This window comes from Garra rufa, chromosome 20 (genome assembly GCF_049309525.1).
Source record: "Garra rufa chromosome 20, GarRuf1.0, whole genome shotgun sequence".
Classification (NCBI taxonomy): domain Eukaryota; kingdom Metazoa; phylum Chordata; class Actinopteri; order Cypriniformes; family Cyprinidae; genus Garra; species Garra rufa.
Genome location: NC_133380.1, coordinates 4,055,375 through 4,070,183, shown reverse-complemented (window position 1 = coordinate 4,070,183; position 14,809 = coordinate 4,055,375). Strand labels below are relative to the sequence as shown.

At 31.8% G+C, this 14,809-nt stretch overlaps 2 protein-coding genes across 2 annotated transcripts in view; one reads left to right on the top strand and one right to left on the bottom strand.

The window, feature by feature from the left end:
• The window catches only part of pde12 (phosphodiesterase 12), a 6,091-nt gene extending 2,691 nt beyond the window's left edge, over positions 1-3,400 (top strand). Inside the window, exons 2-4 of the mRNA XM_073826146.1 lie at positions 489-1,262; positions 2,609-2,687; positions 2,753-3,400. Of these exons, the coding sequence (XP_073682247.1) occupies positions 489-1,262; positions 2,609-2,687; positions 2,753-3,195 (1,296 nt within the window). The 3' untranslated portion in view covers positions 3,196-3,400. The remainder of the gene's footprint in view (positions 1-488; positions 1,263-2,608; positions 2,688-2,752) is intronic.
• A 2,332-nt stretch (positions 3,401-5,732) lies between these two features.
• LOC141293612 (ADP-ribosylation factor 5-like) lies at positions 5,733-14,422 on the bottom strand. The gene is made up of 6 exons (XM_073825645.1): positions 14,066-14,422; positions 13,708-13,788; positions 11,003-11,112; positions 7,918-7,989; positions 7,667-7,792; positions 5,733-6,674 (listed from the first exon to the last, which is right to left on the bottom strand). The coding sequence occupies exons 1-6, from the start codon at positions 14,130-14,132 to the stop codon at positions 6,588-6,590; spliced, it is 543 nt and encodes a 180-aa protein (XP_073681746.1). The 5' UTR covers positions 14,133-14,422; the 3' UTR covers positions 5,733-6,587.
• Between the last annotated feature and the right edge of the window lie 387 nt (positions 14,423-14,809).

Below are 14,809 nucleotides of genomic sequence, written 5' to 3'. Positions count from 1 at the left end.
ATATATATATATATATATATATATATATATATATATATATATATATATATATATATATATATATATATATATATATATATATATATATATATATATATATATATATATATATATATATATATATATATATATATATATATATATATATATATATATATATATATATATATTTAATAGTTTTAGTTAATAGTTTATATATACTTTTAACATTTTACTTTTTATTATCTATTTATTTTTTATAAGGCATTTCTAATTATTTCTCTAATGAATATTTTATTGAATTAAAATACAAAATCTTGATTTTTAGATGGGCTTCTTTTTAATCCTCGTTTAGTCTTTATATAATTTTAAATCATATTTATATTAATATAATTTTTGTTTACTTCAATATTGTTTTTATTACCCATTTATTTTTACACAGCTTTTCTCTAATTATTTCTCTAATGAATATTTTCTCGAATTAACATGTGAAATATCTTGATTTTTAGTTGTGTGAGCTCCCATCATCTCTAATGGCTGGATTTCCAGTTTGTCCCAAGCTGGAGATGGAGTTTGGAGATCTGAAGGAGTCCAAGTTCAGATGGTTTAAGGAAATCTCACCTCAGAGTGGAGATCAAGACTCCTGGAAAGAGGTTGGAGAAGAACGTGTGTTCACACCATCCAATCTGGACATAGGATTGAAGGTGATGTTAAAATGCACACCAGGGAATGGATCCAGGTTTGGGGAAACTAAGGAACTCCTATCATCAGGTGTAGTAGAAGCCGGTCCAGGAGCGTGCACGTTTGATACCAGGCACATGTTCACTCAGAAGCTCACTGATGAGTCTTCACTGAGGGTTGTGTCTTATAACATCCTCGCTGACATCTACGCTCAAACCGACCTGTCCAAAACGGTCTTGTACCCTTATTGTGCACCGTACGCTTTAGAAATGGACTACAGGCAGAATCTGATCAAGAAGGAGCTGACGGGGTACAATGCGGACATCGTTTGTCTCCAGGAGGTGGATAAGGCGGTTTTTGTAGATAGTTTGTGTCCTGCGTTGGACGCTTTTGGGTTGGATGGGGTTTTCAGAATCAAGGAGAGGCAGCATGAAGGTCTGGCTACTTATTTTAGGAGATCCAAGTTGAAGTTGCTGGAGCAGTATGATGTTATGCTGAGCGAGGCCTTGACAACGGATCCTGTTCATCGCGAGCTTTTGGAGAAAGTGTCCACCAGCGCCAACTTGAAGGAGAAGATCGAAAACAGGTCGACGATGCTGCAGGTATTTCTTTGTAATTTAGTGAGTCTCAAACTTTCCAAGGCCTTTCCAAAGACTTTTCCAGTTGTTTTTGATTTGCTAGATAAAAATTCTACCCAATAAAAATGTTTAGTTTGGCATAACTAAAAAAAAAAAAAGAAAACAATCATATATACAGTATATGAAATTAAATATATATATATTAAATATTATATTTAATGACAGACAAAAACTAAACTAAAAATCAAGATATAATTTTAATAGTTTTTATTTGAAAATTAGCTAAAAGTTGTGTAGAAATAAACAGATAATAAAGTAAAATTAGGAATATATAAACATGATTTAAAGTCAAACAAAACAAGGATTAAATATTCAAATATTTCTTATTTAAAATATATAATATTAAATAATAATTATAAATAATATTTTTATTATCTATTTATTTTTTACACGTCTTTTCTCTAATTGTTTTTCTAATATTTTCTAGAATTAAAATAAGAATTACCTTGATTTTTTTTGTTTTGAATTATTTTAATCCTTGTTTTTTTAATTTATTTAAATTTTATTACCTTTTTTTAACAGCTTTACTCTAGTTATTTGTCTGATAAATATTTTATTGAATGTAAATAAATTTCTTGATTTTTAGTTTTGTCTAATTTGAAATCATATCTTATTTCATCTATTTTTTACACATCTTTTTTTCTTGTATTCTCTCACTTAATTATTTTAAGTAATATTTTAATATAATTTTAAATGATCTTAATCTTATTTTTAATATCAATTTCTTTACACGTTTTCTCTACTTTTTCTAATTACTTTCTTGGCTTAAAGAAATATTTTTTTTTTAGTTGTTTGAGTTTATTTTAATCCATGTCTTAGTTTGTATAGATTTGTTTTGATCCTTTTTTTATCTATTCATCTTTTTACACAGCTTTACTCTAATTATTTTTCTAATAAATATTTAATTGATTAAAATAAGAAATATCTTGATTTTTAGTTTTTATTTATTTTAATACTTGCTTTGTCTAATTTAAAATCATGTCTTATTTTTATCCTAATTTTATTTTATCTATTTTTTTACACAGCTTTTCCTGGTTTTGTCTTACTTTAAATAATTTTAAGTCATATCTTAATTATTTGTATTTAATTTTTAATTATATTAATCTTATTTTTATTATCAATTACTTTTTTACACACCTTTTCTCTAATTTTTTTTCCTTGGTTTTAATATATAGATTTTTTTTTTTTTTTTAGTTTTAGCTTTTTAATCTTTTTTCAGTTATAGTTTTTCTCAAATTATTTTAATTACTTCATCTTGCTGTAAGGACTTTATGCTAAACCACCAATAATGCATCTCCATAATTTCTCAGGTGACCATCTTGCAGTCATTATGTGACCCATCCAGGATATTATGTGTTGGAAACACACACCTGTACTGGCACCCTAAAGGTGAGCATCAGTGTTAATATAATGATATTTGCTTTATAGTATCTGACACTCCTTTGTGTGCTCAGGTGGAAATGTTCGACTGGTTCAGACGGCAGTGGCCCTCAAACACATGAAGCAGGTGGTGACAGAGAAGCATCCCGGAGCCGGACTCATATTCTCAGGTGATTTCAACAGCATGCCCTCCTCCGGTGTCTTCCAGCTCGTCTGTGAGGGATCCGTTGCGGAGGATCATGAGGACTGGGCCTCCAATGGGCCGGAAGAGCAGATCCAGGTGGGACTGATGAACCCATTCCAGCTGGCCAGCGCTTGCGGGGTCCCAGCCTACACCAACTACGTCGGGGGCTTCCAGGGGTGTCTGGATTATATATTTGTGGAGCCACATGTTCTGCAGGTGGAGCAGGTCATTCCTCTGCCCAGCCTTCAGGAGATCACCACCTGCGTGGCTCTGCCCAGCGTCTCGCATCCGTCAGATCACATCGCGCTGGTTTGCGACCTCAAGTGGAAGTGAAACGATCACAAAAAGCAAAAACATTTAACAATTTTAGCTTTTTAATGACCAGATTTCAGCATTTTATTTGTATTTATCACATAGCTTCATTCTCACTTGTACATATTAATATTTATGATGAGGGTAAATGATTGTGTGATATTTATGAAATGCCAGTACTGACACCTACTTGGAAATATTAAAAGCTTTATTTGCAATAATTAAATTCTTTGACTTTCAGCATTTTTTGACATTGGCTTTTCAAACTGGAAGGACTCAGAAAAAAAATGCAAAAATAACCAGTTTCCTCCCACAAATTAAATTAAGGAATGTACTCACCTTAAGGCCATTTGAGTTGTAGATGTGTTTGTTTCTTCATCAGATTTGGAGAAATGTAGTATTCCATCACTTGCTCACCAATGGATCCACTGCAGTGAATGGGTGCCGTCAGAATGAGAGTCCAAACAGCTGACAACAGGGTTCGTACAAGGTGCTTAAAGTCCTTGAAAATAGCAATATTTCTTCAGAGGAGCTTGAATTATTGACTTTTTTGCTTATTTCAGTTAATGTCAGAAAACAATCGAGCTAAGCAAGTAGCAGTACTGACAGTGCCAGGTAAACATTGCTGAAGATGCAAAAGGAGGAATAGATGAACCATATTAATCGAGTCATTTACGCTGGAACCGCTCCGATTGATTCAAACTCGTGACTTCGAACATTTATTTCACATGATTCACTAGCAAAAACCAGGTCAAATTAAAAGAACCATTAATTTTTGAATTTGGACATCATTTGTAATGAGTTGAAAAAGCAGGTAGTGATGGGTGAAACAGAGCTTTTCGAAACACTGAACCAGTTAAACCACTGCGTTGCAAAATGATTCACTGTTTCAAAGCGCTCCAATCGGATCGCAAATTATTTGATTGAATCGCGAGTTGAATGATTCTATTTAAATGATTTTCTATACGCAAAGTTCCGATCTAAGTCAATGATTCACGACCCGTGCCCCATGTCCCTGGTCTAAAATGACAAGTGCTGCTCACTGCAGAGCCAAATGGCCTCCAGCTCCACCTCTGTGTGAACAAATGGGTGGAGTTATGTTTAAATTGTGGACTTGCGAATCATTTGATTGAATCGCAGATTGAATGATTCATATTAAATGATATGCGATTTGAAGTCTCGATGTAAATCAAATGATTTGCGTTACGCAAAGTTCCGATCCAAGTTAAATGATTCGCGATGCGCGCCCTGAGTTCTGATCTGAAATGTTGGTTTGCGAATCATTTGATTTAGACCGGATCTACGTAGCATGGATTGGGAATCATTTGATTTAGATCGGAACGTCGCATTTCACAAATAATTTTGTTAAGATCGGGACTTTTAAACAGCGCATTGCGAATCATTTGATTGAATGGCAAATTGAATGATTCAAGTCAAATGATTCGCGATTTGAAGTCTCGATGTAAATCAAATGATTTGCGATCAGCAATTCAGCGCGGGTTTGCAAATCATTTGTTTCATATCAGGAGAATCTTTTTTTTGTTCAGATTTCTTTTTCTTAAACAGTAGAAAACATCAAACCACTAAGGCAGTAGTTATAAAACAAAAAGAACAAAACTAAAGTATACAAAATGAAAATTTTATTAGTAGATTTTTATTCTATTTATCTTTTTTTTAGAATTTAAAACAGAAGACAAAAGCGAGATCTCTGACTGAAGTCTTTTAAAAAAAAAAAAAAAAGTCCTTTAAAGTCCTGGAATTTAATTTGACATTCTGTAGATTCTGAAAGGCAGTACTAAATGAAATATATATTTAGGCAAAATAAGAAAAATGCACATCTCCGTTCTGTTCAAAAGTTGCATAATTTTTCCTTCTGGAGCATCATTGAGTGTTTGAACCTTCTGTAATATTACATATGAGTCTCTTAGTTGTCCTCAGTGTGAAAAGATGGATCTTAAAATCATACAGTCATTATTGGAAAGGGTTCAAATACACAAAAATGCCGGAAAACCAAAGAATTTGTGGGAGCTGAAGGATTTTTCTGAAGAACAACGGGCAATTTAACTGTTCAGGACAAACAAGGGACTCATGAACAACTATCACTAAACAAAAACCACAGCTGTGGATCATTCAGGTAACACAGTATTAACAATCAAGCGTATAAAAGATTTTGAACAGGGTCATTTTTTAAAATTCAACTATTGTTTTCTCTTGTGGGCTATATTTAAATGTCTTAAATGTGAAATATCTTATTCAGGTCAGTACTAAATAAAAAAATAACATGCATGTTATATGATTCCTCTTATTTTGGCAAACTAACATTTCTCTAATGATTCAGACTAGACCACTTTTTCACTGGAGGAAGAGTTGTGATGGATTAGTATTTAAGTTAAAACACCTTAATGTGTTTTTATCAGCTGTTTGGACTCCATTTTATAATAAACATGAACACCATCGGTTTCCACCAATAGGCAACCTGTATATATTGTTAGCATCTCAAAAATGTTTCATGACCCTCTGAAGGCATTAAATAATGAGCCTTTGTTAATACACATCTATACAAGTGATGTATTTCAGACTTTTATTAGCTTCATACTTTATAATGTTTTAATACATTTTTAAAAAGGGTAACAGCTAGACGATTCCTAGCACCAATCCAAGTGAATATTTTCAAAAGCTGGGAATAAAAACTGGTTTTATTTGCACTGGTTTGCTCTCAATCAAAATGCTAAATTAAAAGCGTATCGGGCGAGTGCATTCACACAGTAAAGCACACGATGTTTAAGGCAATGTGATTAGGTACATAAAAGGCTGCTTATTTACAACACAAACATCAGACTATTTCCCAATATAAACTCATGCATTTTAGAAGCATTAAAACCAATGCTTACATCAATGCATTGCCAGTCTCTAAGTGTGCTACTATAAGAATAATCTTTTATTTATTAAATGCATGCTTCTCTGAGAACATTTCCCTGGATGTATGGCATGCAAACGCCTGGGAATAAGCTGTGCGCAATTGAATAAATCAAGCTGAGGGAGCAAAAATAGAGCATTTTTATAAATACACACAAGTTATCATTATTAACAAAATGCTTGCTGTTTATGCTTACTGTAACAAGAACCCAGGGCTACTGCAAGAGCTTCGTAACAAATCTAGTCTTTTTCATACTGTGGTCAGATCTAAATGCTTGCAAACATCAAGTGGAATGAATCTGGGAGAAATGTCAGTCAAGGTCAAAGGTGCAACGAATTATAAAAGGAACAAAATGTTAAAACGCACTGCCGCAGATTGACATAAGCAGGCAGATTTTTGGTAACAATCAAACATAAGTGATACACTAACAGCTTTTGTGCCGCATCAATCATGTCCTTTGGAACAGCACACTTCCTGCTTGAACAGGAAGTGCAGTTTAGCTTTTGGAGAGCTGCTCGGAAAGCCAGTCTAATCCCTCGTATAAACCCGTCCCTTGAGTCGCACAGGTCGCCTGGACATACCACTGATGAAAAGCACAATATAAACACATTTTTAATCAATAAATGGATGTTTGCATTTATGTGAATGAAAAATTGTAAAATGTTTATTATTGCTCACCAAGGCTATATTTATTTGATCAAAAACACAGTATAATTGTGAAATATTATTGCAATTTCAAATAGCTGTTTTCTATTTAAATATATTATAAAATGTAATTTATTCCTGTGATCAAAGCTGAATTTTCAGCACCATTACTGCAGTCTTCAGTCACATGATTCTTCAGTAATCATTCTAATATGCTGATTTGCTGCTCAGAAATCATTTTTCATTATTATTAATGTTGAAAATAATCTATTTATGTGTTTATGTTGCTCAAAAGTGATAGTAAGGACATTCATAAAGTTAAAAAAAATTCTATTTTAAATAAATGCTCTTCCTTAGGACTTTCTATTCATCAAAAAAAACTATTAATCAGCAAAAACTGTTTTCAACATTAAAAATATGAATAACCATTAATACTAATTGAACACCAATAATAACTAATAATTGAGCAGCAAATCAGCATATTAGAATGATTTCTGAAGGATCATGCGACACTGAAGACTGGAGTAATGATGCTGAAAATTCAGATTTGCATCAAAGGAATAAAATGTATTTTACAATATATTCAAATAGAAAACAGATTTCTAAATTGTAATAATATTTCACAATATTGGGTTTTTCCTGTCCCTTTTTTTTTTTAAATAAATGCAGCCTTGGTGAGCATAATGTTCAAAAACAAAAAAAAAAAAAAAAACTTTATTCCAAATGTTTGACCAGTAATCAAACCAAAATATGATTAATTAAGTAATTAATCCATGTATACATTTTTTTAACCAATAACAATAAGTTATATGTAATAATATGTAACTAAATAATACTGTTATTTTTTTAATGGAGCTTATAATTATGCACAACTATAATAATAATAATAATTATAATATTGCACATTGAGTATATAATTGCATAACTCACAGTTCTGCTCCTGAGTGCTTGCAGGCCAAGTTTGTCTGTCAACTCGCTGATGGGCATTGCGTTTGGTAAATCTTGTTTATTTGCGAAAACCAGCAGAACAGCTTCTCTCAGTTCATCTTCCTGAAGCTGATGAAGACAAAAAAATGTGCAGATATTTATGGTGTTTTGAAACAGAACTACTTCACAAAACAACACAGGTATACACAGATAAAACCAGAGCTGTTTTTAATCTCAGAAGGGCGTTTCCTCACCATTTTCTGAAGCTCTTCTGCGGCTTCCTGTGCTCGCTCACGATCGTTACTGTCCACGACAAAGATCAGACCCTGAAGAAACAACACAACACTTCACGTTCAGGGTATAAATGTACTTTGAGACAGAAAATATTAAGCACAAGTTATTTTCTTAAAGACTCATTTCCAGTTTTTTAAATTTAAATTCAAATAAAGCTTTTAAACCTTTTCAAGATGAAAAAATAGCTTAACTAGAATATGGAAACAACTTTTACAGTATCTTCTAATGCTGTTCTTCAGTATTTTTGTCTTGTTTTCCAGTGCAAATGTCTGAATCTTAAATCACGATACATTCAAAGACAAAATAATGCAAATCTTGTTTTCTAAGTAACTGTTTATGATCAAAACAAGAACAAATATCTGCCATCGTCAAAAAATTTAATATATTTATTCTTGTAGTATAAATAAAATTGTTTAATTTTTCATAACTTCATTTTGCATTTCAAGTAAAAAGTGTCTTGATTAAAAAATGTTTAGATATTTGTGTTCGAAGATTAGACAAAATCCTGAGCATGATTTTTTCATTTTTTGCTGTTTATGCAACATTTAATGCCATGATTTAAGACATTTTATAGGGATAGTTCAACTAAAAAGGGAAAAGGAAGAATGGCAGAAAAATACTATGAAAGTCAATGGGGACCAGCAACTGTCGGTTACCTACATTCTTAAAAATATCTTCTTTTATGTTTAAAATAAAATAAATTCTATCCCTTTAATGCCTTAATTGTAATACTTTGAAAATGAGCACTAGTCACTGGTGTCTAATGTTGTGAGAAAAGTAGGGGTCGACCCGATTATCGGCAACCGATATTAAGCATTTTTTATGGTTATCGGTAATTTTCAAAACTGATTTGATTATAAAAAAAAAATTAATTTTAGACATTTATTTTAATTTTTACACCAGACATACACTACCAGTCAAAAGTTTTTGAACAGTAAGATTGTTAGTTTTTTTTAAAGAAGTCTTTTCTGCTCACCAAGCTTGCATTTATTTGATCCAAAATACAGCAAAAGCAGTAATATTGTGAAATATTTTTACTATTAAATAACTGTTTTCTATTTGAATATGTAATTTATTCCTGTGATCAAAGCTAGATTTTCAGCATCATTACTCCAGTCTTCAGTGTCCCATGATCCTTTAGAAATCATTCTAATAAGCTGATTTGCTGTTCAAGAAACATTATCATCAACATTTATTTATTTTTTAGAAAAAAGACAGAATTTAATACTCTTATTTAACAAGAATGCTTCAAATCGATCAAAAGTGATGATAAAGACATTTATAATGTTACAAAAGATTTATATTTCAGAAAAATGCTGTTCTTCTGAACTTTCTATTCTTCAAAGAAACCTGAAAAAAAAAAAAAAAAAACGATACCGATTATTACAGATCAATTAACCGATAACCGATATTTTGAACCGATATGTCTAGTGTAAAATTTTAATTAATGTCAAAATTAAGAATAACACAAGCTCTGACAAAAACTTATTTTAAATGCTTTTAAAATTAAGCTGCAAATTGGTTTTGAAAACGACCGATAACCATAAAAATGCTTAATAACGGCACCGATAATCGGCCAGAGCTGCGTTTCCCAAAAGCATTCGAAGCCTAAGTTGGTCGAAGCTCGTAAATGGTGACAATGGTTCTACAATCAACTTAGGCTTATGATGCTTTTAAGAAATGTAGCCCAGGCCGATTATCGGCACCATTATTAAGAATTGTTTTTTTTTTCTCACATATTTTGCAGTTGTAATGTTTTCCTCAGGATTCTGTTTATATCAGGGCTGCACGATTAATCGCACGATGTTGTGAGGCGCGTTTAGTCAATGAAGCCGGTACTTTGATTAGTAGTAAATCGAATGCGATTTTGAGTGCGATTTGGCGTAGCTTGTCAGTGATTTACGTCTCTGTGTATTAATTGCTGCTCCAGCTGAACGCACATGATGGAGATTTACTACTAATCAAAGTACCGGCTTCATTGACTAAACGCGCCTCACAACATCGTGCGATTAATCGTGCAGCCCTAGTTTATGTGTCACAATGTTTTTGGTTTTCGACGCAATAAACAATATAAAAACTAATGTCTGATTTTTGGCTTACAATTCAGACATTTTTCTCACATTTCTAAAATTTTCCCTCAGAATTCTGTTTATATCTCCCAATTTTATTGGTTTCTGCCACAGAATAAAAACAGAAAAGCTAATTGTGGCTTTTTGTCTCACAATTCTAACATTTTCCAAACAATATGACAATATACTGCTCAGAAAATCTAAATGGCTTGATAACTGAGACTGAGATTTTGTGGATTGAAAAAGGGGAGTAAATGGATTTTTATCATTTGTAGGGTGGTTTGTTCACACACGGCACATTTATGCAAACACCATGTAAAAGCTGATTTTGCATCCAATGTCCCCTTTAAGTTGCAGAAGTTAAGAACGAGCCATTTTTCATTTTATGACCCATTTCATTTTACAGCATTTAAATGCATAAAAACTAGGTTTTACTATCATGACACAACTTACTGGGCTAGTGACTGACACAGTTCAGTTTTGAGGTTGAAGACTGACTCATATTACTTATTTTATGACACTGGCTGTGTTTCTACGACTTCAAGATCAATTAAACACGTCTTTAGAAATCTATTAGAAATGATCCACTCACGAAATAAAGTTAGATATTCTATTACAAGCTTATTGATCTATAATCTCCAAAATGCAGCAAAGAAAAAGAGAACTACATGAATAGAAGAGAAACTGTTCTGTTCTCTAAATCAAACTCTAGTAAAGGGCGTTCCAGTTCAACTTGATCCTAATAGTAACAGCAACATCCTCATACAAAGAACTTCAACGGCATCCAGCCAAACTATAACTACACGCCCATAGTTGTTTTTCTAGCAGCTCACAAGGCTGGACGATCAAACTCAATCAACACGGCCATGGCAGAATGAGCACCTCATCCTGCTGGAATGCTGCGACTCCATTGTTGTTTGACTTTCTTAACAGCATGCGAGGCGACGTCCCGCCGTGATGTGATGCATCTGTTTACCTGGGTATTCTGGAAGTAGTGTCTCCAAAGAGGCCTGATCTTATCCTGGCCACCCACATCCCACACGGTGAAGCAAATGTTCTTGTATTCGACCGTCTCGACGTTGAAACCTATAGAAGGCACACAGAGTTGCAATATCATTTAAGAGATGCACATCTTTGCAGTGGTTCACATCAAGATGAGCTTCATGTAATAAATCATTCACAAAACCTGTAAAACCTGCAAGTACAGATCATGAAAAGTCTTTATAAATGCTTTATTTTCTTCATGCAAAATAAAATTTAAAGGTAAATATTTGATTTTAAACTCAGATATGACCTATATTTACTATAATCTAAAAATCCAGAGAATATCTGAATATATCTAAACTTTAGGTGGAAATTCTTATTTTGTTGAGATTTATATGATCTGTTATTTATAGGAGCCCATTTCCACCACAGAATTAAAAAATAATAATAAGGTAATGGAGACTTAAAAAACAACAACTTTTTTTTAACTGTATAAGTTTTTTTTGTGAGATATAACATTGTTTTCTGATTTTTTCCACATAATTCTGGCTAATGGAAATATGTCACAATTATGGATTTTTGACACATAATGAACAATAAAAAATATAATTGCGACTTTGTCTCACAATTCGGAGAAAAAAAAAACACTATTGCAAAATGTAAACTGTGACATTCTCTGACAAACTGACTTTTTTCCTCAGAATTCTGTTTACATCTCGCAGTTCTATTAAAAAGAATTAACTGTGGCTTTCTGTCCCACAATTCAGACATTTTTCTCACGATTCTGAGGTAAAAACTCAGAACTTTTTATAAATGCAAAACACGCAAAATAAAAATTTGAAAGTAAATATTTATTTTTAACCCCAAAAATGACCTATATATGACCTAAAAATATAATAAAACAAAAATATAACCTAAAAATCCATAGAATATCTGAATATCGTAATGTTAGGTGGAAATTCTCTTTGTTTAGATGTATATGATCTCACAGAATCAAAAAATAATAATTACCAGAGTCGCAAGATATAACTTTTTTTTTTAATATATAATGTTTTTTGTTAAATATAACATTGTTTTCTGAGTTTTTTCCAGAATTCTGGCTTTTTTTCTTACAATTGAGTTTATATTTTGCAGTTCTCATTTTTTCTGTTTATATGTCACAATTCTGTTTTTTTGTTTTCGACACATAATAAACAGTAATAAAAATAAAATTGCTAATTTTTCGTCTCACAATTCAGACATTTTTTTTGCAATTCTGACTTTTTTCCCTCGGAATTCTGTTTACATTTTGCAATTTCTAATTTCTGCCACAGAATAAAAATAAAAAAGGTAATTGTGGCTATTTGTCCCACAATTCAGACATTTTTCTCATATTTCTGTGGAAACTTAAAATTCTGAAATATAAACTCATAATTCTGAGATTTTTTCTAAAGAAAAACCCAGAATTGTTAAATGTAAACTTAGAATTCTGAAATTTTTCTTGCAATTCTGACTTTTTTTCTCAGAATGCTGTTTAGATCTTGCAGTTCTATTTGTTTCTGCCACAGAATAAAAATTTAAAAGGAAATCTTTGCTTTTTGTCTCAAAATGTAGACATTTTTCTCATATTTGAGTAAAATACTAAGAATTGCTAAATGTAAACGCAGAATTCTGACTTTTTTCATGCAATTTTGACACGGACATTAAAAAATGTCAAACTCAGAATTGCTAAATGTAAACTCAGAATTCTGACTTTTTTCGCGCAATTTTGACTTTTTTTTCCCTTTAGAATTCTGTTTACATCTCGCCATTATATTTGTTTCTGCCACAGAATAAAAATAAAAAAAGGTAATTGTGGCTTTTTGTCTCAAAATTTAGACATTTTTCTTATATTTCTGAGTAAAATACTAAGAATTGCTAAATGTAAACTCAGAATTCTGACTTTTTTCGTGCAATTTTGACTTTTTTCCCTCAGAATTCTGTTTACATCTTGCAATTATATTCGTTTTTTGCCACAAAATTAAACCAAAAAAGATAATTGTGGCTTTTGTCTCAAAATTCAGACATTTTTCTCATATTTCTGAGTCAAATATTCAGAATTGTGAAATGTAAACTCAGAATTTTTTCCTCACAATTCTGACTTTTTTTCCTCAGAATTGTTTACATCCTTTTTCTGCCACAGAACAATTTTGAGTTTATATCTGACAATTCTGTCTTTTTCTTGCAATCGTAAAGTCAGAATTTAAAGATATAAAGTAAGAATCACAAGATATGACCCTTTTTTAATATATAATGATTTTTGTTAGATATAACACTGTTTTCTAAGTTTTTAGCCAGAATTCAGCCTTTTTTCCTCCCAATTGAGTATATATTTTGCAGTTCTATTTTTTTCTGTTTATAGGTCACAATTATATTTCGACACAGAATAAACAAATATATAATAGCAATTTTTTGTCTCACAATTCAGACTTTTCCCCCTCAGAATTCTGTTTATATCTCACAATTCCATTTGTTTCTGCTATAGAATAAAAATACAAACTACTAATTGTGGCTTTTTGTCTCACAATTCAGACTTTACTCATGCACTTTTGACTTCCTTGCTCATAATTGCGAGAAAAAGACAGAATTGTAAGATAAAATGTCACATTTACACTTTTTATTTTTAATCCTGTGGTAAAAATTAGATAAAAATGTACCTAGTTATCTTAAATTACTTACCTATAGTTGGAATAGTTGTGACTATTTCTCCCAGTTTGAGTTTATAGAGGATTGTGGTTTTTCCTGCTGCATCCAGACCAACTAAAGAACAGGAATCAAATCAAGTCAAACACAATGGAAAACTTTGCATCTTCCTATTTCTTGGGAAACAACAAAGAAACTTTCTAAAACGATAGTGTCTGATAGACTAATTCATCACCAGTTTGAATTAATCTCAACGTCTCTATAACGTTACTATAAGAGCATTTATACACGACTAGCATAGAAAGAGCTTTAAAAAACATTGTGTATTGGAAAATGTCAACAAAATGTAGATATATGAAAGCTAACTCACAAAAACAAACAACTTCCAACTCACCCATGAGAATTCTCATCTGCTTTTTCCCAAACAAGCGAGAAAAGACGCTTGAAATGGTCAACCCCATGGTAAAAACGTCTCAAAAACAAGAAAAAAAGAGTAAAAGTCAAACTTATTCGAAGATTTAAACTAAGAGGAACCGCCGCTAGCGCTTTAGCACAGCAGCTTTCAGCGCTTCAGATCAACCTCCGTTAAATAACAACCTGCTCAAACTCCAGTTCACACCGACAGAGTCTGAATAACTCTTTCTTCTGTTTTCTTATCCTCTTTCGTCTCTCTGTTCAGTCGAAAGTGTGTTTTGTGCTGCAGTTTGAACGCCACTGTTTTCGACCACGTCAGACTTGTGCTCTCAGTCGCAGCGGCTCCAACGCGGTCGAAATGACGTCAGCGGTGCCACATCATGAACCATGAAGAGACCGACAACTTCCAAAACATCGAGATTATTCATTATTTACCTGCAAGTTTATTTTTGTACTCTTTTTTTTTTTCCTTTTTCTTTTTTTTTTTTACTTATTTAAAAAACTACAAAAAATTATATGAATCGTTATATTACTGTTACATAAAAATATAAAATATATGTTGCTGTTATATAATATTACTGTTTAAGTTCTTATTAAATTAAAATAGAAATATATATATATATATATATATATATATATATATATATATATATACCTATGATAAGTTATATAAATAATAATATTACTGTTAAATAATATTACTGTTTAATTTCGGATTTAGCGA